A 27959-nucleotide genomic window follows, 5' to 3' on the forward strand; every position below is an offset into this window, starting at 1 on the left:
AAAACAATACCTTTCCACATCAGTGTCTTACTTTGGGTTATTGCAGTGTCTCTCTTGATAGGTGACTCCACCTCCACAGGTCCGAGAACACTTGGACCACTCGGACCACGCAGCCCACTGGCCATTAACAGGCTTGGGTCCATGATCTCCATATCTGACACATTGGCCTCTTCGACACCACTGTCAAAAGAATGTCAACAAATGTCCCATCACAGCTGGTGCTACCTAGTAGGCTGCTGAGAAGAAAAGACCCAGGTGCCAATCCTGCCATCACTTAAGCATTCATTTAACTCTATAGAAATTAGCAGTCCCATTGAATTCAATGGGATGGCTCACAGAAGTGTTAGCGGAATTGGGGCCCTGGGTAGTAACAAGATAAATAAGATGACATGTACAAAGAAAGCTCTAGCACTTGTCTAGCTTTGCGTCTAGCGTTGAAATGACTGAGGACCACATTTTAAAAAGTGGTCTCTAATATTGGGTGCTTCAATTTTGGATGGCCAACTTCAGATACTCTATGTCTGATTTTCAGAAGTGACAAGTACCAAAAATTCCAGCTGATGTTAACAGCTGCTGTTGGTGTTGAGCACCTCTAAATCAGCCCCGGACATTCAGAGTTGGGCATATAAAAATTAGAGGCCATTTTCCCCCTCTAGCTATTAATTTACTATTATTGCAATAAGAGAAAGAGGGAAATGAAGAAAAATATTCAAATATAGCAAGGAAACAAATCAGGCTCTTGAAAATTACAATATCTAATACAAATTACATGTTACAGTAAAATAAAATATCAGTAATTATTGAATCACACGCACCAATAGCAACGATTATTATTATCTCTCATACTTGCAATTACAGTGTCATGGTAAAGCAAATGAACATATCCTCAAGACTCCTTCCAATAGGCTGATCAATAAAGATAATACATCTATAGACTATAGGCCAAATTCATTCCTGGCATAAGCAGATACAGTAAAATATATGCTGCTTCTGCCAGACCTGAATTTGCAGCCTCGCTCTAACTCCTGTTAAAAGCATTCTATTTTTTTTCAATGACTTAAATGAGAGTTGGATCAGGCCCTTGGTCCACTGTATTCTAATGCAAGTTAGAACACTGTAGCTCCACTAATTAAGTAACTTACCATACTTATGCCACAAGCTGTCCCTTCCGCTGCTGGCATGAACTTTGTCTCACATCTATGACCTACTTTATGACACCAGAGTGATTTGCATATATCCTAGAAAAAAAACAGAGAATTCCCCCATTGTATGCTGATGTCTAGAAGTTTTCCATGAGTGACACTTCATCAAAGCATTCCTTTGCTAGCACAAAAGCCCTATGAATTAGACCCATTTCTGAACAAAGAAGAACTAGTTCTACATTTTATAGCATAGTGATACATGCTGGTCTACTGACTTCATATTTCTAGAACATTTTCAAGTTTGGTTTTCTGATTATTTTCTTGTCTTTTCAAGGCGAGACTGTAAAAGAATCAAATAGCTATTAAAACTCCAAGGGCAGAACATGAACAACTCTACAGGCCCTCTAAAAATGTGGAGGGAAACAATTTTCTTGAAACACACTGTGTATAAAAAAATTGTTGTCACCTGGCAAAATGCTGATTAACATAAAATAATCCCAAATGTTGCAGCATAGCCATAATAATAATAATAATAATGAATAATAACAACACCGTCAGAATGACCATATTGTGATTTTAACAGAACACCTTTCTTAAAGAAATCGAAGGGGCCGGAACAGCCACCTATATAAATAATGGGTTAATATGACTACATCCTACATCAAAAAGCTAAGGATGGAAAGCTGCTTTTTTATTATTCTGAAATAATCTTCTCAAGACGAGCTATATTGTGCCAGGCCTTTTTGCAAATGCATAAGGACTGAAGGAGCATATAAAATCTTCCTTTCCTTATACCCTCTGACACAATTGGAGCACTTAGTTTCCCCTGAGTTGTAGCCATACCACCCTGGTCACTGGAGAAAAGAGCATGCTATAGCATCCTAATGAATGGAGAAGCTTGTGCATTCAGCCTGGGCTTTTTGCAGATCCTGGAAAGATTTTGCATCTCAGAGGCACAGTCCCTTCTGAAGCTCCCTCTGGGGTCATGAAACTCCCTAACAGGCTAGAGCCTTCAGAGCATATGACAAGCAATTTAGAAATAATCCAGACCTTGTTGCTCATTGCACTCCTTGCACTCATTTATAGAACATTACAGTTTTCTAATGTCAGTTCTAACTTTGTCAAAAAGATATTAACAGGTACCTTCACAAAACTGAGGTTGCATAGTTTTGCTTTCATTCCAAATTGCCATTTGCACTGGGTATCAGCATCATAGATCTGCCCTGGCAGTTTATCAGGGTATTTATATTGTCCTGTTTGTTTAGGTTCATCAATCAGGCAAGCAGCTTGAGCTGTACTATAATGAGAACATATATTTATTAATCCTGATGTTGAGCTTTTTAATCAAAAAGACTTTTATTTGCTACAGAACAGCAAAAACACATGCTATTGCATACAGTACCTTTCACAAGCATTGTAGGCATGCACTGAATGAGAATACTTGCTGCAGAAGCCAAGAGATGTTGACTTCTTGTTGGTAGCCTGACCTGCAAAGTTTTAAGAAGCAGGAATTCCCAGGCTCTAGGATTATGGTAATATTAGATGTAAATGGTGTCAATTTCCTATTCTCCCTTCCTTATGCGAGTGTAACCAAGAGCAAGGAGATCTCCCTAGACTATGCTTTCCAGAAGCGGACCACAGGATCTGATGCAGAACCCACATGTGCAGTGTCTCATTTCTGCATTTTCTTCATGTGAAAGGCCATACAAAAAGTCCACAGAGTTTTAGTTGAGAGACCAATCAGCATTGTGTGTTTTTGGCTGATTGTGCACGTTAAAGCCAAAATTGCATATTATTATCCATCATTCTTCCTCCTTAGTGCTTGTAGTTCCATGAGTATGGAAGGTCAATCTACCTACAATTTGCTTTCCAGCTATGCGTCTGTTGGGCCATACTAAATGCTTGAATGCCCCAAAGTGGATTAATAATTTTCCTATAGCAATATTACTGTGGCAGAGAAAATCACTCCAAATTCTGTCATCTTTCCTTTCCCCTAGTCAGGTAAACCAGTTTGGTATCTAAGTGTCCACTCCTATATTCAATGGCAATGTGTGCATATTATGCCATTGTGGGGTTCATGTAACAAAAGCAAGAACTTATGTCGCAGATATTGCGATTCTGGTGATCGTAAATGCTAAAACTAAAGGCTGCTCTTTTATCAGCATACATGGTTTGTACCAGTGTGCTAGGGAAATAATGGGATACCATTTTTTTCAGCAGCTCTGTAAAATATGCTCATTGAAGGCATGACAATCAGCTATGACTAGGTCAGGAAAAAATCCACAAATATTCATTCATTTCCCCTGTCAGCGCCCCTTTTATATTCACTTTTCACTAATATTCTAATAAACCTGTTTGACAAGAACGTTTGGGGAAAGAACGAAATGCCAGTGAATATTGCAGCATATTCACAGAGGATGAAATTCATTCCTATGAAGACAGCCAGCACAAAGGCCCTTAGTACCACTTATGTCCCACACAAACCAAAGTTTGTGGGCTCATCTGGTACATTGGTTTTGTATTGGCCTTTTCCACAGAGATGAAACCCACACCAAAGTAAAATTTTAATGTCTAATCATGAGTATTTGCACAAGAAAGCCAATTCTAAGAGTTGCCACCCTCCTCTGGAAGATCCTGACTTATATCTGACCTACCTGAGGAATTTATTGAGATACTGCCTGCTGCATACAGACCAGGAAAACACCCCATTGTTTCCTGTAAGCGTGGGAGACATAATGTTACCTTCGGCTTTTCTACAGGGATTTCCTTCTCCATCGTGAATCATGCCAAAGCTAGAGAGAGAACCACAAATGAGTGGGGCACCCGAAACAAAATGCCAGAAACAAGAGACAGCTTTTAGGGGGAAAAAAACGCTGTTATTTTATAGCAGTAATTCTGTCAACAAAGTCCACCAGTCAGAAATAAATGAACACAACAATGGTCACTAGTCAAGCCCAGGTTAATAGAAATTGAAATTTATTCTTGGAGTACACTACATGGAACTGGACAAAGAAGGTTGAATTTCAGGGGAAATCTAGTTTGGCGAGGCAACAGGGGTTCAGGAACATAAATCAACCCCGCAGGCGGCCAGTACACAAACACCAGAACATCATCATGTAACATCAGTGTCTCAGCCTGCTTAATAAAGTTCTCTTTCCTGCACATCAGTTTGCTAATGAAACAATTATCATCTACCAGCTGTTTGGTGGCCCATGCGAAATAAGGTGGTGGGCTCATTCCTCTGCTCAGAGGAGATTATTTTTTTCCTCAGACCGAAGAACCTACTGCAATTGCTAAACAAATGCAACACAACTGATGTGGACTGAGTTATGGTAGTGGCGAATCGAACTCTCATTCACAAGTGGACATGTTAAATCTGCAACACAAATCCATGGGTGCAGTACTGGCCCCACTGAATTCAATAGCAAAATTCCCACTAACTGGGGCCAGACTTTCACCCCATATGTCTCTTTTCAGCTTACAAGACTGTGAATCTTCACAGTCTATTTATAGAGAACCTTCATCCTGCCACTCTAATTTGAGGGGGTAACCAAACATATTCAACTACAGTCAAATACGAACCAGCATGCAACAGAGGCAGTGTGTGTAGTGGATAGAGCACTGGACTGGGGGTCAGGAGGCCTGTTCTATTTAGGTACGTCTACACTACGTTGTAAACTCGAGTCTGGGAATTTGCTTGCATGTGCATACTACATTGTAAACTTGGGCTTACAATTGCTGGATTCAGGTCTCATGGCAGTGCTAATGCATCCATACTGCAAAATGACAGGACTTGGACCGGAGTCACAGCAGAACTTGGGCTCTGACTCATGCCCCCAGCAGGGTCCTAGCACCCAGGCCCTGAGTGCTTGCTAACCTGAGTCAGACTGATTTGTGCATGGATGGAAGGGAGGCTTAGGCTCAAATCTGAGTCAGAGCCCAGGCTTAGAGTGCCTCTGCCACTGACCCGATCTGGGACCTTGGGTGATTCACTTCTCCTTTCATTGTCCTGCTTTCCCATTCCTCCCATAGTACATCTTGTCTGTTTAGACTGTAAGGGAGTGTCTCTTACTAGATGTTTTGCCAGATGTCTAGGCAATAGTGTCCTGATTTGAATAGGGTAGGTACTACCCCCATATAAATAATAATAAAACATCCATTAAAATGTTAAATGTGGAATTTATGGCTACACAAAAGTTAACAGTTTCAGAACTTTCTCTATTTATTTTATATACTGTACATCTGAGAATTTCAGTGTGTTTTGAATAGAAATCTCATGGTCTCCTACTTCAGTTGGTGCATTGGCGGTTTTGAGCATGTAACATGTGTGTGCAGGGGAGGGAGGGAGGACTAGATGCTCAGCTGCTGTAAATCAGTGTAGGCCCACCATACTGCTTCCACCAGCTGAGGATCTGGCCCTGCTGAGAAATACTGTTCACTCAGCAAATGGACAAAAAATCCCAGTTGAGTAAATATTTTATTAATAGTGGAATAAAAATTTAGTTCACTTGCTTTGCAGCCAAAGAATCCACAGATTTAATGCTCAATGACACAATAGACCATAGACTCCCCAAAGAGCTATTAAACGCTCAGGTAAAAACATAACCTATTTAAAGAAGACCATAAAAATGTATAACAATAATAGCCTTTCTCAAGGAGCCAGTGTGATCTACCAAGTATGTAAAACACAGTAAGAAATCCTTAGTTTAGTATTTTCACAATAAACCTCAACAACTTCAGAACAATCACACCAGTTTATCAGATAGACACTGTGTGCTTTAATGAATCCAGTATTTATAGTCAGGATCATTAGGGATTAGAAAAGCAGCAGGTTTTGGACAGAGATCTGAACTTTCCCCAAGAGACTGGAGGTTCACTGTGGAGAGAGGAGCAAAACCGAAGTTCAGACCTAGATCTGGGTCAGTACTTTCCCCTAATTTCAATGGGAGCGAGATCGAGGGAGAGGGGTGGATCAGATAAGTGACTTGAAAAGACTCTGAATGCACAAGGGACTGTGCTGACTCCTATGAACGCGTACTGGTCTGTCATGTGAGCAATACTTTGAAATGACCGGAAATTACAGATGTTCCCAGGGGGTATCATTTGCTTTTTTGCTCTCAGTAGTCTTGAATAATGGAAATTTGCATATAAAACCTATGTTAAAATAAATGAAGATTCTTGCTTAAAACCATTATAAACTGGGGATTACAGGGCCAGATCCTCAGCTACATTTGTGCTTTGCACTTCTCTAGCAGTACAAACCTGCCCTAAAGTTAATGAATCCTGCTACAGGAGTATTCTCCCTGTACAGGGTAGGGAAATTCCATTGCATTGGTCAATCATATGTAGAGGATCATATTCTGTTCTTACATAATCTCATTCAGCCCCATTTCACAGAGTGATACAGGCCACTCATTCCTATAATGCACAGCTTTGCAAGTTATGCGCAATGCATGCCCATGAGCAAAACTAAATTAGATACACTTTTTCATTTACAGATGTTTTTCCTACCTGTGAATCACCATTTCACAAATGCAAATCTTTAGAGTGTGCTTGGAGCTGTTAATTAAACTGCGATTGCATTAGTAGTAACATTGATTTTCAGAAGGAAGTAATATTAATATTTAATTTAATATTGCCTAATATTAAAGTCCATTGCATTTATATGATGAAATCTTGTATTTGTTTCAAATGCACTTTCCTGCCTAGTATTGCTACCTGATTGTTAATAAGATCATCAGGCAATACTTCTAAGGATCGTTTGCTTCCACGCACCATTGCTGCCAAATTCTGCTTTTCCCATACAAAGCTCTTTCAGGAACACAAGCTTGGATGAATGACAGCAGGGAAATTTTCTACCTGTTACTGCAGAGTAAAGATGGCAATCTTTCCAGGATGCTAGATTTATTTAGCTTGGAAAGACATCCTTCCTGTCAGGATGCAGAAATACAGAAGTAAATCAAAGAGAAGCCAAAGAATATAAGGATTAGAAAAGCAGTAGAGATGACAAGCAAAACTTAACAGCTACAAATATATTATTTAAAAGAGAACGAAGATAACAAACAAGAAGGAAAGAGAATTAAGATAGGAGAAGAATAATTCTAGAAGAGCATGCCATGGGCCTAATTCTCCTCTCACATTTGTGAATATCAGGAGTGACTCTACTGAAGGCAATAGAGTTGTGCTGATGTAAGTGAGAAGAATCAGGCCCTATATATTTTACTTATTTGGTCCCATTGAAATCACTGGCAAAACTCCCACTGACTTCATTAAGAGACGGATTATTCCCTAATTCCTTGTTTCCCTTCAGATGTACAGAAACCTGTGAAAGGGCCGCTCATGTAGACATTAGGTCATAGTGTATGCTGTAGAGTATATTTATACAATGAAAACTGAATGGCCCCAGTTCAGTCATGCAGAATCAGAGGGATTCATGTAACAACTGAACAGCAGAATCCAGTAGCGCTGTCATTGACAAAGAAAAAGTTCTGAATAGATGCTCTATGTCAACATCTAAGAGAATAGAAGATCAATGGCAGGCACCTAATGCTAGTGGCAGAAGATCAACAGATCTTAGAAAAATGGGAAGAATTACTACTATAGAAATCAAAGTCCAGTGGAAATACCTGCAAGAAGGTGACAAGTGGCCTGGGAACGTCTATAAAGACTACCTTCCACCAAATCATCCCCTAAATGGGGAGGAATAAGAGGCAAAGGAGGATGGTAGGGAAATGGCTTCTAATGGGTCAGAGACGATCCAATCACACACAAAGGGGCTGTTCCTCCACACTGCTGTCTGCTGTGTCCCTTCCTTCTCTGGCAAGACCCAGGCAGTCAATCCTCCACAGGGACAAGATCTCCCTCCCTGGGGGAGTATACTCATGCTGCACAGTTACTTCAGGTAACTCAGGCAAGATTCACTTTGGCACAGCTATCAACTAGAATAGCCACAACAAGACGGAAGAACAGTATCATGGGCATCAGTTCCTCCACTTACCATTCCAGGATACTCCCCTCACATCCCAGGGAGCCCTAATTCTTACTCAGTAGAGGAGATTCCATAGAATCCTACAGAGGTAAGAACAGTGACATGGAAGTGGCATTGATCCCCCTTTTTGTGTTCCGGTGGCAAGATATGCCACAGTAAGGTCTCCTCAACTCACGGCAGCTGAGTGGATGATCATGATTTAGACTTACAGTGATTACAACATATGACATCTATTGTATTCTAACAGGATACACATATAAAATGGGAATAGAATCCAGGAGTCCTAACAGTCCCCTGTTCTAGCCATACGACCCCTCTCTGTAAATGATCTATAGAATTTTTCAGTGGGGTATCAGCTTTTTCATAATCGCAGCAGACATTCAATTTCCATTCATTGATATGTTTATCTATAATATAGATACAGGAGGAAAAGATTTATCTATAATATATATAAACTTATTTCTCTATAATATATATAGGGGGAAGGACTCACGAGAAAAATAGCTTACTTGTGTCCGGATTCATGGGCAATAGTAAAAGCCAAGCCAAGCCCTGTATCTTCATTGATGGTACAGCTACGGTATTTACTGCACATGCCACTAATAGGGGCAAAGCCTGGGGGAGGGGGAAAGGCAGAAGAGATGTTATTTCAAATACTGTAAGATACATACATCTCATTGTGATGGATATGCTTTCGTGAGTACATGCTTATTTTGGTGTGTGGGGAAAGTTCCGTTCATGGTACACCAGGAATTGTAGGCAGAGCTACATTTAACAAAAAAAGGGAGTTGTGTATAGAGATGTGCACACATGTGCCTATACACACATCTATATATGCACACACTGGGCCCAATCCAGAAGGAATTAATTCCGCAGATGCTGGCCTACACAGGTTTTAACTCAGGCTCATTTTTAGCACATGTGACTCAACGTCAGTCAAGTCAGCTGAGAAAGCCATTTAAAAGGGGACAGCTCCTTTCCGAAGGTCACTCCCTTTCTCAAGGGAAAACAAAGAAGGTCCATGTAGCCCAGATGTATTTTTGAAATGCAAAATGAGATCAGTGATGGAGAAAATTCCCTGAATGCAGTGGAGATCCTAAAAGATGTCTTCTGTGGCCAAAATACTGGCAATTTGGTTTTTTTTTTTTTAATTTTAAAAGTTTTTAAAACACTCTTATATAGAGCTTTTCAGTAGATCTCAAAGCATTTCACAGTCTTTAATGGGTTTATTCTCCTAGCACTTCTGTGAAGTAGGGAAGTGCATTTAGCCTCTCTGTGCCCAAGTTTCCTAGATGTAAAATGGGAATTCTCCCCATTTTAGAGGTGGGGAACTTGAGCACAGTGAGACTAAAAGACACGCTCAAGGTCACACAAGAAGTCTGTGGCAGGGCAGGGATCTGAACGTGATTCTCCCAAGTCCTAGGCTAGTTCCCTAATGGCTGGACCATCCTTCCTCTCACTAACATCTTACTTTCCACCTTGACTATTCCTTTACCACATCTTCAAACATTCTCATTAGCCACAATACTGGGATTGTCTTTTTTTTAATAATCAAGATGCTGTCAGTTGACATTCATCAGTTTTGCAGAGCGTATTTTCTTACCATACCTAAAGTGTCACAGGGTTCATTTTTCCAAGAGCAGATATCAAATCCTGTAAGCAAGATGGCATGGTCGTGACGCTTTCCGTTCTTTCCAACCAGAGCAGATTGCCACTGACAAAAGCTATTTAATGACTGGTCCGCGTGATGGTTGATCATTAATCCACCCTACAGATATTTCATAGACACAGAAATAAGATGCTTCTACCGGCAGCTGAGGAAGGTGATTGAAGGAAGAAGAACTGGGATCGGGGGAAGGGGAATTACTTTAGTTAGTTATATGACCAGATGTGAAGAAATGTCATCCCTCCATTTCCTATGTCACTATGTATTTGACATACCTGCCTGACATGACTATTTCAAGTCAATCAATCAATCATAACTATAAAATGAAGCTGAAGAAACAGGCCCAGGGATATTTTCAGGCACAGATGGAGATTAGGTGCCCAATTCCCAAAGACTTTCAATAGGAGCTGGACACCTAACTGTGTCTTTGAAAATCCCCCACAGTATTTCAATAGCAAGAGGTGATTCATAAACTGTTTTAAACTTTAATTGCAATGTGAATGATTTCAGGGTTTGGCTTCCCCTTTTGGAAATCATTTCACTTGTGAATTTGTGCCCATTTCGGTTTTCACTGGGTAATATGCATGAGGTACAAGTGTCTTTGATCTCTTGATTTGGTTTTCTTGATAAAAATATGTCCTAGATGAAGAACTACTAAAGGCAACAGCCCTTATAAAATACTTGGGGATTCCATAGTAATGGTCAGAAACACTGAAGGGTAAAGGGGGAATTAATTAAACTCCTGGTTCTATTATTAAAAAAAAACTAGGAGCAGTGAAATATGGAAAATGTAACATCAAGGGTTCTGGTGACATCATAAAATCTCACACTTGACCATTGTGGTTTATAATGTCATAACAAGCCCTCAGTGGAATTTCCTTTGCATAGCATGGGCTTGTCCATATATTCCCTGTGAACAATGTCAGATACACTCTGCTACAAAAGAATAATAACACCACTTACAGGCTCTTGTTCCAAAAGAAGAAGGCTCACAACAATGATGTTTATGTCGCTTCCGATTGTTCCATCTTTAAAAAGACTAGAAACCTGCATGAATATGTAAGAGAGGGTAATAAATAAATACATCTGTAATAAAAATAGACTAAAGATAATTAATGGGTTATCATGACCCAACTTTCGATGACAGTCAAGAGCAGGGTTACTCAAACAGGGGTCGCCGCTTCTGTAGGGAAAGCCCCTGGCGGGCCGGGCCGGTGTGTTTACCGCAGGTCCGGCCGATCGCGGCTCCCACTGGCTGCGGTTTGCTGCTCCGGGCCAATGAGAGCTGCTGGAAGCGGCGGCCAGTATGTCACTTGGCCCACGCTGCTTCCAGCAACTCCCATTGGCCCGGAGCAGAGATTTCTAGGCTGGTACATGTGGACTTGCAAAAATGGATTTAACAAGCCGAGTTTTTAGTATTGCCAACTTTTGTGATTTTATCACAAGTCTCACCAAGTTGGGTGTTTTTCTTAAAGTCCCTGCTCCTGGTTGTCTTGTAGGTTTTCCACAGCTGTAGATGAGTACAAAACCAATGGCACTTCAGTTACACCAGCTCTTACCATGTTCATAACTGTTAAGATATATGTGGTTACATTGTCCTTCCCATGCTTCTCCAACATTTTTTTATCCGCCACAACAAGCGTTTCAACATTCAGACTTCCACTTTTCTGGGTTTTAACAGCTGATCTTTTGAACCTTGCTGAACTTCCATATTCATCCGATAGGATGTATGCATCCTCTGTGGGTGGCTTAGGTGTGTCTAAAGAGAAACAAAACACAGTTTTGGAAAGGGTTCAAAATGGGTCATTTTTATGAGCAGTTTGGTTAGATAGTAAAGTATCTGGGGAATGGAGCCCTACATGAATTTACAATATTGTGCAAGAGCCAGGTATTGATTAATATGGCCTGTAAGATGGTGAGTTCTTCTAATACATTATTAATTAAGATCTGATTCATTCTTCTTTAAGAAAAAAAACTGAATACAATATGCAATTCAGAGAAAGGAATAATCTAGTAAAATGAGTTTCATGTGCTGTAGGGGAAAATACTTAGTATTTCTGCCTGAATAGCTATATCCTATTTGACCATTTTGTCACCTTCTTGCACATTGTGCATTGACTGCAAACACAGCATATGGGCCAGATTCTGCCTCCCTTAATAAATGCTTCCAAATAGGTACAGAAACTAGATATGCTGCAAAAGCAGAGTCCCTGTGTGCCTGTATTTTAACTGGCAACAGCCCCCCATGGAGACTCTCCACACAGATTACTCCTGCTTGGAGCACAATATTCAGAGAGTGAAAAATAATGACCATTGCTGGATCAGAAGCCATGTGCATAAACATGCGGTCTATACTTCCTGAGAAATAAAGTTTGGCATGCCTTCTACTTGTGTAGGGAAGGACTGCAGAGTCAACCCTCTCTCTGGGTTTTGAGGAAGCCAGAATTAGGGCAGAGACACTTTGTTCCATACTTTTCCTGCTTATGGATTTTCTTGCATAAGCCTATGTGCCCCTGGCAACCAGAATTCAGCCCACTGGTCACTATTTGAAAATGCTAGTTAGATAACAGGAGTTGTCCTTGCAAATCTTTATGGCAAAAGGGATGAAACATGATATGAGCGATGGAGCCCCAGGTAATTAAAAAATGTAACAACAACCGTTGTCTAGAAGCCCTGCCTGTGACTGTGTCTGACAGTTGCTCCAACAACAGAATTAAGTTGGTATCTACCTCCTTCTTGGTCACACGGGGACACCAGGAATCCAAGGGAAACAGGATGGTAAGTAGGGAAGCTTATTTGCATCAGTTGTCTATCCCAAAATCAGTTTCATTTAAGAGTCTTCTAAGGCAGGCCATCTCAAAGCTGAATAAGTTATGCTCAGATGGAGCTTTGATCTATGGCCTCCCAGGGCTTGTGGTGGTTGGAATGTTATACTTGTTTAGTTGTTACTCAGACTGTACATTCTTGGGGGCAGGGAGTGTCTCTGTGGTCTGTGGTTGTACAGCAAGTAGCACAATGGGGTCCAAGTCAATGACTGGGGCTACCAAGCACTACAGATATTACAAAAAGTAAATAATATAATAAATGCTGGACTGGTCCTTAATATTCTAAGTGAACAAGCTGTAGGCAGCAATATGCTGTTATTGAGCAGATCTGAGTTGTAACAATGCAGTATCCCTAGTGATTTACTTCTGACAATTCATTTAATCAGAACTATATTTCAAAACATGAATGAATGATGTTTTAGTTATAATATCAATCAAGCATTATTATCCTGTTAACAATGTAGAGAAGTTTCCTCTTTTGAAAGCATGTAAAGACATGCATCACCTAACAGCGAAATGCATAGCTTATTTCCCATGTAGAGCAATTCCGTGTTTAGGAGGCAGTACAAGTGGTTTGCACTTGATTCACAAAAAGTCTCTTTTATATTTGCCTGTACTGTAAGTGGCTCTCATCAGCAACACTGCCGAGACTCATCTCCCCTTTGCACCTGCTTTACTACTACTAAAAGTTATTAAGAAGCAGCAGCTCTTCTCAAATATGATTTACGGAACGTGATCTGTTCAGCTCTTGTGCTCCAAACTATTTAGCCTGTGATGACATATCTGAAAGATGGCTGACTGGCTCCACTCATGCTTACAAACTGCATGCTCAACATAGCTACTAAAAAAGTTAGAAGGGTTAAGCTTTAAGTCTTCAAGCATATACCTCTGCAAGCAGCACTGTACTAATAATCTCTTTTCCTATACTGCAAAAATGGATTGATTCATTCCATTTTTGCAGTATAAATGGAATGAATTTATACTACAAGCTGGGTCCCGGTCTGTGCCATTGTGTATTTGGCACAGGGATTTATTAACCCTGTTGTATAGGCCATCTACAGTTAAGGTTGCCTGGTGCATCCCATTAGAAGACCCTGTTTTGGGGCTGAAATTATCCATGCCAGGTGTCTACATGAGACTGAAATGTTTTGGAGTGTTCCAGCTAAAATGGTTCACCTGTTTCCTAGAATGTGGTAAAGGAAAAATACATTGTTTTGCCTATAATAAAAAAAATATTGTATAACCATGTAATTGAGAAACTCTAGAACCACCACCACCATTGGTTGGAGCAGGGACATGGCCCTTCTGCCCATGACATGCCTTTTGCCTGTGCTACCTTAATTCAGCACCCTTGTGCATATGTATTATACTACAGGCTTTAATTGTATCATCACATCCTATTTTTTTCCACAGGACCCCTGCCTCATTCAATGCCCTGGATGGACCTGTTCTGGGGATGTATAACGAGGATGGCTGTTGTATATAGGACCCCTTGCTTTATTTGTTGCAGAAGTTGGAAGATCTGTAGTGAATGAGGCAGGGGATGGCAGGAGGAGAAAGGAAGGTCTCATGTTTAAGGCTGTTGAATGCTGCCCTGGAGAACTGTGGACTTGCAGTTCCTGCTCTGAAGTCCCCTGTCCCTGCTCTGCCACAGAGTCCCTGTGTGATACTGGGAAAGTCACTTCCATCAAACTTTTCACAGGTGGCCACTAATTGTGTGTTGCTCATTTTATATAGGCCTATCTTGAGGCCATGGAGCTGAGCACCTATTGAAGTCAATGGAAGCTGCAGTGCCAAGTACTCTGAAAAATCAGGCCATGGGCGCATAAGCTTGGGTAACCAAAATTAGTGGACATTTTTTAACCTCAGCTCTCCATCTTCAAAATGGGGACGGTGATACCACCTAGTTTCACAAGGCTGTTGTGAGGATTAATTAGTATTTGTGAAACACTCTGCTACTATAGCAATGAACACCACAGAAAACCCATGAGAAAATTAATAATTCTGTCTTCAGAGCAGAGTCTGAATAGTGTACAGTGAACAAGGCATGAGGCCCTGGATTGAACAATGAGAAGAAATCAAAATATTGAACAGCTTCTCATTAAGTGAGCACTGTCCATCATGTGCACTGAATGAGGCCAGGGGTCTGATGGAAAAAAACAGCAAGTGATCATATAATTAAAGACTGCACCAGAATGCATATGCACAATGGGGCTGGACTATTGCTGTCTGAGCAACTATCATTCTAACATTTCCTAACTTCTGAGTGTTTGACTTTGCAGCCTTAATGTTCTTTCAACATAGTTTTCAGGTGTTATTTATATAAAGGTCTTGTTCCTGATTCCTGTAACCCGCCTGATTCCTGCACGCAGCATCATTAAAGTCATTGTGCTTGTAAATTTAATTCAATCACTAGTAAAAACGTCAACATAACTGAAAGCTTAATTTTGTGCACTTAACATAGGGGTGCTCAACCTGAGATCGCAAATAGATGTCAAGTACCGATGGCCATCCTACCCGTCCTATATTGCTAAACAGGAGGGAGCTATATCCAAGCTACATGAAAAAGTAAAGAAACCACTGCTTTAACAAACAGGAGAAAGGCCAGTGAAACTTATTCAGCAATATAAGCAACTACGTACCTTCAAAGTGTAACCAACCCCCGTACAGCACCGCCTTTCCTCTTTCAGTACCATGTTTGGATACAGATTCAGTAAAGTACCATTTTTACTTTCAAAATCCTGTTAACTTTAATTGCAAGAGCATTAGCCACAAGTCCAAATTACTCCTGCTGTGTTGTCTCCTTGAAAGTACAGGGAGTTGTGAGTCCTTTCTATCCCTTACGTGAAGGGATAAAGGCCCACTGATTAGGACTTTAGCATAGGGGCTGGGAGACTTGTGTTCCGTTCCCTACTCTGCTATAGACACCTTCTGTGACTTTAGACAAATCACCTACCCTCTGCACATCTGGTAAAATGAGGAGAACAGTGCTTTCCTACCTCAAATGGGTGCTGTGAGGATAAATGTATTGACTATTGTGAGGTGCTAGGGTACTACAGGAATAGGAACCATATAAGATAAAATGGCCAACATGGAAGAGCCTGGAACTCTCTCTATCAAAGCCATCAATATCATACAGGTTTTGTAATCAGTGAACAACCTTTAAAAAAAATGCCCTGGTGGTCATGGAAAATGAGAAGACCATGAGCTAATGAAATATTCCTCACTTCACTTTCTAAAGTAGCCCCTGCTGTCTGCCATTCACATTAGTTATTGTATCGCAGTTAAAAAAAAAAGGATTGAAACAGGATGACCATGGGTTTGTACAAGAATTATGTACTGGGGCTTCTTAGACTAGGGGAGATTCAGCAGGAAGGGGAAAGAAAGTAGCAGAGAGACCTGCAATATTGAAGAAAAACATGAAATGATTGAAAATATAAAGACTTCTCAATCTTTAAAAGGGTAATTCTCAACCAGATCAATATTTTTCTGCAGAACGCTAAGAGACTTTCACTCCTTCCTCCTTCACTTTTCTCTTCCCATTTTCTCTTCTTCTCTTGCCTTCTGTGTGTTCCTCTCCTCTCCATTCAAGACCCTTTTTTATTTTCCCATTCAAAAAAGAACCCTCTTCTTGTCCCCAAACTCAAGTAGGAATTGGGGAGGACATATTTAGGCTGATGCAACTTTTTCAGTTACTGTTTTCAATTGCTGGGGCTCTAGTCATGAAACTCAAATGAGAGGCAGATCAGCTTTCAAACAGAATCAAGTGAACATAAGAAATATAGCTATAGGATTCTTGAGCTTAGGAGCTCCTAAATATTCTTCAAGTTGAGGTCCTAATGAAGGCCTCACAATGGACCTTGGTAGGATAATGTAGTTTCAATACATTTTTAAGAGGTGACTCCAGAATTTTATTTAAACAATTTATCTTGGGAGGTTCTGATTGAATCATCTCAGTTGCTGATTAATTCATTATCAAATGGTGGATTGTGAAAGACCTATTCCCCCTCTTTTGCCAAATCACTGATTCCTAATGCCCTTCCTCCATCTTCCAGACTAATCGCATAACTCAGATGAAGAGAAAATAGAGCAGGGAGTTGGTACTGGTAAAGTACCAGCAGAAAAAGGAATGGCCCATTACAAAATAAATCAGTCTCAAGAAAACCAGAGTGAGGGATCTTCTAAGTTGAGCAGCACATTCCTAAGAAAGTCACTCATTGATTTGTGGTGGAGTTGTCATAATAGTGATGGACAGTGCCATAAACTTAAATGCATGATCCAGCTCCTTGTATCTGCCCTCCATTTTGGCCATTTCCTCTGTTAGCAATACTATTTAAAATACTCAGCTCCCATCAGAGCAGTGGTTACAAACCACACTAAAAGAAACACCTACAAGTCTCTAAGAACTACTATCTCAAACAAAGAGAGAAAGTTTCCTTACATACATTTCTTTCGACGTCCACAAAAATGCTGCTTTTGAAACCTTCCATGGTGGTAATCATTCGCCTGATCATCATACTTGTGGTGTGTGTGCTTTCTGTGATGACCCAGGGAAAAGTGATTGGAATTGGAATCTACTTTGTACCGGTGCACTTTCTCCTCTGCTGTCCGTTTGTATAATACATGAGGGTGATGTCCAGCAGGTGATGTGTAGTTGTGTTCCTGTGCTAGGTGCTGAGGTAATGGAGATATAAGGAATTCGTTCTCCTGCATTCTTATCAAACCTGACTAAAAAAAAAAAGGCAAATTAAAAAAAAGAACATTATATTTTGCAGTTTGACAACAATATATTTATGTCCACTTGTCAGCACTAGATTCCTTCTAAGTAGCTGATCCTCTTCTCTTAATTGCAGAGTCACCTATACAAAAAGAAGCCTTTTAGCACATTTTCAGGCTTGAAAGCTGATTTTCTGGATATATAGTCATCATGTGCAGTAGAAGAGGACCAGGAAGAATGAGATTGTGCTGCACAGACAAGAAGGGAACAAAGATGGTTTTATGAAGCACAGCGTTCCTTTTTTTAAAAAAAATAGCATAGCTTAGAACATTGTCAAAGCAAATTATTCCATTTGGAATCTTAAAAGAGGTCTATACAATTAACAGATTCAAATAGGAAACAACACTCTGTGACATCAGATTCAGGAAAATTAAATCTTTGAACCCCCTATTCAAATTGACAGCAACAGATTTCCTTAGCGGTTAATCTTCCATTCCACTTGCTGTGCTGCATTCTGACTAATCATGGAACTCCATGCCCCAGCAATTTGCTTGTGTTCCAGAAGACTCTAATCCAAGACAATGCTGCAGTTGCTCTCAAAGAATCTCAGAATCTTCATCTCTAACGGCAGAAGTTTAGTCACTAGGGTGGATCAGAGAGGAGAATTTTGTCCTAAAATATGAAAAGCCTCTGCCACTAATTGGCACTTTTTTTTCAACCTCAGTATAGAAACCCAGGATTGAAGGACTATGGTCAATGAATACCCTCTCCAGCCTTAAGGCTGTTCCTTCAAGACAGAGTAGACATATTAGTGGGGCGATGTTGTAAAGCTGTTACTGGGGCAACCCGAGCCCTAAAGTTCTTGCTCTGTGGAATACATAGAAGACTTCAGGCTGCAGAGTTGTCAGTGCATCACCTTTCACCAGCAATAAACTACTATCATCACATTAAATATTAACCAGGATTGGTACACAATGTATATTAAAAATGAATACCGGTATATATGTATTTTCCAAGGCAACAAAAAAACCCCAACCCTCTATCTTAAAATGGTGTTCAGGCTGAGGGTACATTAGTAAATTAAGAGTAAAAACTTCTAGAGGGATTTGTAATTATTCCAAAGTACTACAAATGCAGGAAATTCCAATGTATAGTGATGTTTTAAAGAAATCTGAGCACATTCAGGTATGGAAATGGAAAGGCAAAGCAGCTAAACAATCTTAACACTACCCTGAAAAAATGCTACTCAATAACAGTTTGATTATGATTAGGTCATTTTAGTACTGTGCTCCCAGAGAAGATGAAAATGATTTTTACCAACACATTTTGTGTTTAGCACATTTTCCCCCTTTCATTGTGACTAGAGGGCAGAGTTAAGGTTGGGGAGAAAAACACTGTATTTTTCATACATTGACTATGAATAAAGCTACACATATGCTTAAGTGTTTCCAGGATCAGAGGCAGCATCAGAAACGTGGGTAGCAATGAGGAAGTATTTACATTCAACTCATAAACCAGTTGTGCTGTTCATTCCCTTGTCTTGTAAAAGCTGTTGTAATAAACACTCTTTTTTACCAAGTAAAAACCCAAGAGATGGAGGCAGCAAATATTAATGTGTAGCCAAGTGGGGCAAGAAAAAGTTTGATTAGATAAGTACATATGTAATATTACTTACAACGTTTATTTTAGGTCACTGAGGCATTTTTGCCAAAAGTGGCATCCCCCTGAGAACCACTCAGCTCTATGAACAGCTTCCCAGAAGCATGTGCAGAGAAGCAAGTGCAACCACCCTGTATGATATATTAGCACTCTCAGCCCATGATACCACCTCTCCTTGCAAAGAATGCTTTCTGATGTTAGATGGTGGAGCTATGCTCCTAGCATTGCACATTTTGGATATGCGACATCTAACCCATTTTGAAATGGATTTTTTTTTTCTTACACGAGCTCCTATGTGGAGACTGGCTAGGACTTGAGGATAAAGAGGAAGAGGGACTTCAACCAATACCTGATTTCACCAGGGTGTTTCTTTGGGATTTGTGGACCTTTCTGCACTTCCAGAGCTTCATTCCAGGAGGAGAATTTTTCAGAAAATAGGGAGTTGTATATGAAATCCTCATTGCTTTAACTGTAGTGTTTGCTACTAAGTTAATGCTATCACTGATATCAAATATATCCACAAGAAACAGATTTATCAGAAATTTTAGTTGCACAGGTCCTTACTGCTCACCAACCAGACACCAGCCCTCTGATTGACATTCATTACTGTCTTTTTCCAAATAGAAGGAAAATAAGTGCTTTCCCCTTTGTGGTCAATTACCAATTATTATAGATGGACAACTCAACCAGGATTTTAACAATAACTCTTCCCTATAACCCTAATTGTGAGAATCTTCTCCTTCCCAAAAGTTGCTGTGAACATAAACAGAAATCATATTGTGATTGACATTTTTCTTCTTTCCTTAATTCAACATACATTCAACAAACATTCATCCTATATTTGCTCAACATATTATAAGGAAGAGGCAATAACACGTCTGTCAATCAAAGATCAGGACTGAGGAACTTCTCATATTGAATTTAGCTAGCTTGCTTGCCCAATTCAATGGACTGGCAATCTTCAATGGTCAGATCACAACAGGACAAGGCAATGCACTTCCGCATAGGGGAGAGAACAGATATTTTAATCCTTATGATTTATGTCATCAGATATTTAGAACTGACACAATTCAAATGCAGTTCGGGCAAGAAGAGACCTTCCATGCAATCATCTGTTATTCAGCACTGATAACTAGGCATCTGCTAACTGATTTTACAACCTTCTATTGGAAAACAGAAACATAGTAAATCTGTTTTTTATTTCTCCATTTTAAAGGTTTCCACGTCTGAAATTACCCCTACAGGATTCATTTAATAAATTATTCAAACCATATGGAATAGAGGATTTTCTACATTTTCCTTGTAAGAAACTGTCCCTGATGTACATCAAGTTTTAGTCCCAAATGTAATTTCTATATTTAACATCACAAGGGTGGACTGAGAATTCCAGAAATGTGTGATGAATTGAATTCAGGCCCATGTGCTGAATTCATTTTGCTGCAAGATTTTGATGTGCTGAAACCAGTTGGTGAGTGACCTAAAAACCTTATTCAGTCAGCCCTTGCAAATTTTTCTCCAGCAGAGACCAGGGCAGAATCCTCAAATGAGATGTACTCCCTTTGGGTTTTAAAGTAAATCAGAAAGGATTATTCCAATTGGGAAGTGTTATGAAAGATGAATAATGTCTACTTTTTCTTTTTTTTGACACAACATCTAGTTTCATGCAGTCCTGCGGCACAGATCAGTCTTTATAAGATAGGTCGCTGGGTCATTTCTAAAATTTGTGAGCAAGCTTCCAATATTCATATTTAACTGATCTCTAATAATTCACAAAATATTGGCCTCGATCTCTCCTGCTTGGAGATGCACAAACTGGACTGGATTTCAGGTGGTCAGTTAGGTATGTGGTTACAGCTCCTTGATTCTCAAGCAGCAACTACTCTAGCTTCAGACCTGATGTAAATTAGAGTAGCATATGGGCTGCTCAATCTTGTGTTAGCAGGTTATGGTCCTCAAAGGGTATATGCCAGTTGTGAAATGAGCACAGATGCCTTCCCCTGATGTGCCCACTGTTGATATGATCCCCTATGCCAGGTTTAAGGTGGGGAGCCAGCTATGCTACCTTTATGCCATCTGAGACTCTCCTATGTCAGAATAATTTCCAGATGGCTAATTAAGAGCAGGTTCTAGACACTCTGCACTGACAGCAGTGCAATGGAGACAGAAATAAGGGGAGTGACTCTAGCCTAATCTCTCTCTTAGCTTGGAACTTTTTCAAAAGAACTATGAAGTTTAAGTGAAGTCATGAATTAAATCCAGTATGTTTCTCCTCATTAGCAACTTCAGCAGATGTGTGGGTATAACTAGTAAAAATTATCATGGATAAATGGAAGCTAGGTCTTTGCATTGCCAGGACCAGCATTAATATAAGTGCATACTCAATCTTAGCTTAACCATAGCTCACTGAAGTCAATGGAAAGTCTGTCCATTGACTTAAGCGTGTTTTAGATCCAACCCTTTAAGACGAGAAGGGGCAGGGCATTCTACATGGCTATGTCTACACTACAGTTTGTCTTCAAATTTCCCACTGTCATAGCCACCAGAGGAAGCAGTATTACAAGTGTCAACATTTTCACCAAGTCCAAACAACACAGTGATTAAAAGTCCATGGTCCCCAGCAGACAATCTACACTTTCACTGTTGCTTTCACGAGGGGAGTGGCACCAGTTGAGAAGTTTGAAGAAAAATGCTTCCCTAGGCAAGGCCCAGGAAAAGTCTTTGAATGAAATTTGCTACCATCTTGGTCCGCCAGAACCTACATTTGCTATCCTTCTGAAAACACTGTAAGGCCTATCTTCTCTCTCAGACCTTTGGAAAGGTAGATGATAGGATTTAGGATGGAATATGTAAGGAGGGAAGGTTGGCCTAAGTGTTTTATTAAAACAGCTCAAATTTCAAGCATCCAGTATTAGCTTGTGAACAAACTTAAAACCAAGAATCATTCATAGAAATTATTCAGCAAATTCTTAATCAATCAGTCTATTTGCAGATAATTGACGAGGCAAAAAAGGTAACATTCATTAAATAAATTATTTCTTATTCATTGTTTGCTTAGTTCTTTGATCTGTTAAAGAAATGTTCAGTTTGAGATGTTTCTTAATAAAATTTTATATTATTGGGGTATTAACACTGAGGCATTTGTCCAAGATTTTCCTGGTAAATCTCAGAAGGAAGGGAAACCTCATAAAGAAAGCTGGAGATGGTGATTATAGAAAGCAAATCTGCTTTAGGATTTCTTCACTCATATTATACTACTATGTAGGGATTAAGAGTGGGATTTTCAAAAACATTCAGCATTGGTCTAATTCCACTCCTATTAAAGTCATTGGTACAACTTTCACTGCTTTCAGTAGAAGAGTTAGACCGAAGTTGAATGTGTTTGAACATCACATCCTAAAATGTTTTCTCTCCAAGAATGGGTGATTTGCATCTCATTGAAATAGCATGCAAGACATCTTGTATTCCACTGTGACATCAGAGGGAGTGGAGAATGATCACCGTTTCACAGATGCCGTAGGACCATGGTATAAATGTACTACAGGAGCACACCTAGGGCACTGCAGCTGAGCTGTTGCAGCATCAATACTTCCTGCATTGACAGAAGGGGGATTCCATCGATGTAGCTAGCCCACTGTTCCAAGAGGTGGTAGCTAGGTTGACAGAAGAATTCTTCCACTGACCGAAATGAATCCACAGAGGAGGTTAGGTCATCCTAACTATGTGACATAGGAGCAAACTTTTTCACAGCAGTGAGCGATATAGTTAGGTTATCTAATATTTAGGTGTAGGCCAGGCCCTAGTGATGAGTCTTTCAGCTGCCACTGCAGTACATATCATCCTGGAGCGGACGTCTCAGAACTGTTGTTTTCTTGTCTATATTTAAAAACTGAGATTTTGAGATGGAGTCTGTTCCCCTCCCCACATGAGGAAAGCATTGTGGCTACGGATTCAATATTTCCATAAAGCCACCATCATTATGTGTTAATTAAATTACAGGCAACAGCTCATCCATATGCATTAAGAGTTACATCAGATTCATCATCCAGACACAGATAATGTGGTAAAAAATGAAACAATGTGAAATTCAAAACTAAGGACACAGAGGACAATCAAACATCTCAGCTGCAATATCTGCTAAACAAATAAAACTACCTAGCACAGACTTATGTCAAGTACAATTACTCTTTGCATGATAACAGGTGCACCTTGACTGTACCAGAGTACTAAAATATATGTACAAAAACTTTCTAAGCAACAACAATTATTTCCTATAACACTTCATTTGATGTTACGTTATGCATGCATATCTGAAGCTATTAAAAAGCCTATAACCACTTTGTTTTAACTGTTAGCAAATCCTGATATGTTAACAGCAACACTGCACTTAGTGAATAAACAATTTAACATTGCATAGAGATGGATGCAATCAGCGTGAAGAATCTTTCTTAAGGGAGTGTTAAGTGTGAGCTCTTTTGAACCCATTAAATGTTCTCCAATGTTGCACACACTATTTCAAAAAGCAGTTGACTTGGGGCTTGATCCACAGCCAGCTGAAGTCAGTCTAAAGACTTTGACTTCAATGGGCATAAGTCCAGTGCCTTTTGTTGTGTTACTTCCCACAACGTACAGTTCCTACAAAACAATATCGAGTCAAACACAGATTAACCATAACAAGAGATACAGCACATAACAGAAAGAGACTGAACTTAAAAGTACAACTTTCTGTTGTGCTTACAGCAAAAGGAAAAGATAAATGAAGAACTTCCCTGCAATAGAAACCTCCTGAGAGGAAAGATGATCTAAAAAATATAGTTTTTCTTATCCAAAATGAGCAGATATCTAGCTGGGAAGGTACATGCATTCCTTGAATTCCCACCATAATAATATGTGGACACTGAAACATCACAGAATGCTCGCAAGCTTTCTCACTCAGACTGGAGGGAAAGCTCAGGGAATGCTATTGGCTGCACTTCATCCTAGTGTCACTCAAGTTGTAGTTTTAAGGCCTGATTCTCTACTCAGTTTCTGGCCCTTTGGCACAGTCAGAAGGCACAAAGGGCCTCAACTGCCTATCAGAGAATTCCCTTGTCAGAGGCGAACTCCCTGCTGGCTCAGATATGACAGGTCTGGATCCTGTGTCTGCCCTCTGGAAGAGGGAGGCAGGATGGGGGCATAGTGGAGCTCCATAGGACCCTAAGCCAGTTGCACAAATTAAAGCTACCTGCCAGCAACTTTTACTAGCCTTATGGCCAACACTGTCCCCTGCCCCCTATGCTAGACCAGTGGTTTTCAAACTATTGTACCGGTGACCCCTTTCACATAGCAAGCCTCTGAATGCGACCCTCCCCCCATATAAATTAAAAACACTTGTTTATATATTTAACACTATTATAAATGCAGGAGGCAAAGCGTGGCTTGGGGTGGAGGCTGACAGCTCGCGTCCCACAATGTAATAACCTCGCGACTGCCTGGGGGGCCCCAGCCCCCAGTCTGAGAACCACTGTGCTAGACTGCGTGCAAACAGAAGGAGAGTTCTGCAAAATAACACTTGTACCTCTATGCAGGGGTCAGCCACAATGTGTAAAGGAGGAGAGCCATTGCTTCAAGCTATAGCCACAGATGGTGGTATCCCCCTCACAGAGATGGGGAAGGACCCAGGCCAGCAAAGACGGCACTGCACTATCCATGCATTTGGGGCCTGAAAAGCTCATTGAAGTCAGTGGAAAGACTCCCATTGACTTCAGCAGATTCTGGACCAAGCCCTTAAAGGAGGAAGGCATGACTAGAGCATGCACTCTCCCAGAAAGCCCCAGGGAGGTGCTAAGTCCCACTGAGTCACCCAGCATTTCTATTCTGGGTTTGACCCTCACAGACATGTGGCCACCCCATCCTAACACCAGGGTGTTTAAAGCAGCCCAACACCATGTGTGCAATCCAGTAACAAACTCTCCTTTCTTTAGAGAGTATGTGATCAAGCTGACTCTCACGCCTATTATATGCTTTGTGTTGGGCCAGATGGGTAATCTGAAAAATACGCATGACTGAAATGATACTACACACATAAGAGAAATCATTCAAGAAATTAAAGTGCAAAAAGAGATTAAGCTGATCTGGAATCCTTACATGTCATTATGAGGGCTGGGGTGCTAAGCACCTGTCAGGTCTGGGCCCACAGATGAACATTTTAGATAGCATAATCAAATCAGCAGATTCGGGTGTGGAATTAGATTGAAGAAAATGAAAACCAGGGTATCTGGCAAAGCAGAAAGTAGGAACCTAAACTGCTGAAAGCATAGGTTAGGTGAAGCATGTTTTAGCCAGTGCAAAGCAGCCTGAGCAAAGTAGCAGTGGTAGCTCACCAAAGCTGATAACAAGCAGTCATTGCTACTGAACTTTGCAATTAAGTGACATGAAAAGGTAGTGATGGATAAACTTCAGTAGGCTTTGAAACATGGTTACAAATTTAAATTTTAGGGACACAACTCATGATTTTAAAAAACAGCAGACTAAAGCGAGGCTCCCAAACCCATATTTAGGCTCCTAAATGAGTGAGCTACTTTTAAAAGTACCAAGCACCAAGGAACTCCCTCTAAAGTCAGACTTCTCCACATACGTCATTTTTCAGAATGTATTCAAACCAATTTTTTCAAGAAATCTGGCCCGGGGTTTTGTAGGAGTGGACTCTCATGAGATTTCCAAGAGTACACTTGTCTTACTTGGGTGAGAGATTCTACAAGTGATGCTCAGAATTTTAATTTTCATTTAGATCCTGTGCCAAACCAGGTAATGCTAAGGCATGTGGACACTGAAAAACACAGAAACAAAGAGTGTAAGTTAACTAAACTTTGCCTGAGTTTTTAATGTTATGCAAACAAATTCATCCATCCCTCAGACAGAGTGTTGAGATTTTTGCACCGTGGGTAGCATTTGTTGATGATGATACCAGAATTAGGAAATTAAAAAGGCCAGAAGATACTTTCTTGGGCCAGGTCCTCAGCTGGTGAAAATAACCTCAGTGGAGTTATGCTAATTTCCAGTAGCTTGGGGGATCTGCCCCCTCCTTCTGAATTTTTAGGTTAACTTAATGTCCAACATGCATTATTAAAATATTTTTAACATGAAAGAAAAATGAGAGCCACTGGCCACCGATTCTGGATTGTGAGTTGACTGCAGTCAAGTTTTCTTTCAAATCCAGATGAATCATAAAAATACTGAACTCTCTCTTCAAGCATAACATAGCTGACTTACTGCCTATATTTTTAAACTTTAAAATGTTAAGATATTTTAGCAACATAGCATTTTACTATCCCAAATCAATGGTTCCTGGAGAGTGGGACCTTAAAACAACCATTCTGAGTTCATCATGAAAGACTACTCTGTTCAGTTAAACTGCACAAAACGAGTATTATTCTGAACGTTTGGCAATTGTTGAACCAAGGTAACAAAATTGCTTGCCTTTAATTATTCCTATATGAACAAAGGCAAAGTTATCTTTGAATAGTGCCTTTGTATTTTTGCAGTTGACTGAACTTGTTTAAAACATCGTTGTGCCATCCCGCTTCTATCAACATGTAGCAAATACTGAAATAGTCTAATTTGCTGTTCTGGTTAAGGTAATTGAACTGCCTCAACAGTGTTTAAATATATTAATCTGACATTTATTGCAAGGTAATGATGACATATTCTAGAAATAATACTAAGATTATTGCTTTGCAGCAAATGCAAATTAGAATTCCTGCGCCTATCTATCTGCACCTCTTATTCCTTACAAGCAGACTAAACATTAGAAATGACATTATATATATTATAAAAATTGTACTGTAAATGTGAACAAGTCTGACAGATTGCATCCTAGAGTATATGGATCATTAGTGATTCTATCACAGGTGGCCCAACACAGCAGTTTGAACACAAGCAAACTTGCCTGCTGAAACCTATGTTTCTCTTGCTTGTTCTAATCTAATGGATCCAGAAGTCAATTAGCTATGAGCAACAGATCCAAGTTAGGTTTGCAGGGGCGGCTCTAGACATTTCGCCGCCCCAAGCACGGCGGCACACCGCGGGGGGCGCTCTGCCGGTCGCCAGTCCCGCGGCTTCGGTGGACCTCCCGCAGGCGTGCCTGCGGAGGGTCCGCTGGTCCCACGGCTTCGGTGGAGCCGCGGGACCGGCGGACCCTCTGCACCAGAGCCATGGGACCAGCGGACCCTCCGCAGGCACGCCACCGAAGGCAACCTGCCTGCCTGCTGCCCTCCCGGCGACCGGCAGAGCGCCCCCCGCGGCTTGCCGCCCCAAGCACGCACTTGGCGTGCTGGGGCCTGGAGCCACCCCTGTAGGTTTGACAGTTATACAGGTTGTTGGGGATGGACTGTTTAAGCAAGGCCTCAGTGACGACAAAATAAAATCTAGATATTCTATTCGTTATGACAGTTCTGAAACCCATTACAAAACAAACAGGAAGCAGTGGGATTATTATATGAATGTACTAATGCTTCACTTACTTTATCTGAAAGGAGACAGTGCAGTATTTGTCTTACAGCTGATTAATTACTTATGGTGCATCAAGAAAACTAGACATAAGGATGCAGGTTAGCGAAAGCCCTGCTCCAGCAGCCCATTTAAGGATGTACATTAGTAAATCATTGGGACTATTCATGTGCTTAAAGCTATGGATATGCTTGAGTGGTTTGCTGGATCAGGGCCTTTAGGTGGTGCTGACAGGGTGATTAGAACACCACCTTCCAAGAGACTAAAATTCACCCCTGTTCCAGCACTGGGCTGGTGCACCATTTAAGTCCCACTCAAGCCCTCCAAACAGGACTTAAATGAAGCATAGGTCTTGTGCTGGACCTCTGAACAGGGCTGAATTTCACCCACAATAAAACATATGCTATGAATTATTCCGTCCACCCCCGTGAATAGGTGCAACAAAAATTAGGATTATATTTCTTTGGTGTGTATGGCT

General features: G+C 40.5%; 1 protein-coding gene across 2 annotated transcripts in view; it reads right to left on the reverse strand.

Annotated features, from left to right (window-relative positions):
- Positions 1-27959, reverse strand: part of ADAMTS18 (ADAM metallopeptidase with thrombospondin type 1 motif 18) — a 101244-nt gene that overhangs the window by 46903 nt on the left and 26382 nt on the right. Inside the window, exons 3-11 of one of the 2 annotated variants that reach the window (XM_039503619.1) lie at positions 17067-17349; positions 11356-11555; positions 10760-10843; positions 9739-9898; positions 8640-8745; positions 3797-3934; positions 2286-2439; positions 1143-1238; positions 32-180 (exon numbers count right to left, since the gene is read on the reverse strand). In XM_039503619.1, the coding sequence (XP_039359553.1) occupies positions 32-180; positions 1143-1238; positions 2286-2439; positions 3797-3934; positions 8640-8745; positions 9739-9898; positions 10760-10843; positions 11356-11555; positions 17067-17349 (1370 nt within the window). Of the gene's footprint in view, positions 1-31; positions 181-1142; positions 1239-2285; positions 2440-3796; positions 3935-8639; positions 8746-9738; positions 9899-10759; positions 10844-11355; positions 11556-17062; positions 17350-27959 lie in introns of those variants that run through there. The other variant, XM_039503617.1, reaches the window with a different exon arrangement.

The sequence above is a fragment of the Mauremys reevesii genome, linkage group 16 (assembly GCF_016161935.1).
Source record: "Mauremys reevesii isolate NIE-2019 linkage group 16, ASM1616193v1, whole genome shotgun sequence".
Classification (NCBI taxonomy): Eukaryota; Metazoa; Chordata; order Testudines; family Geoemydidae; genus Mauremys; species Mauremys reevesii.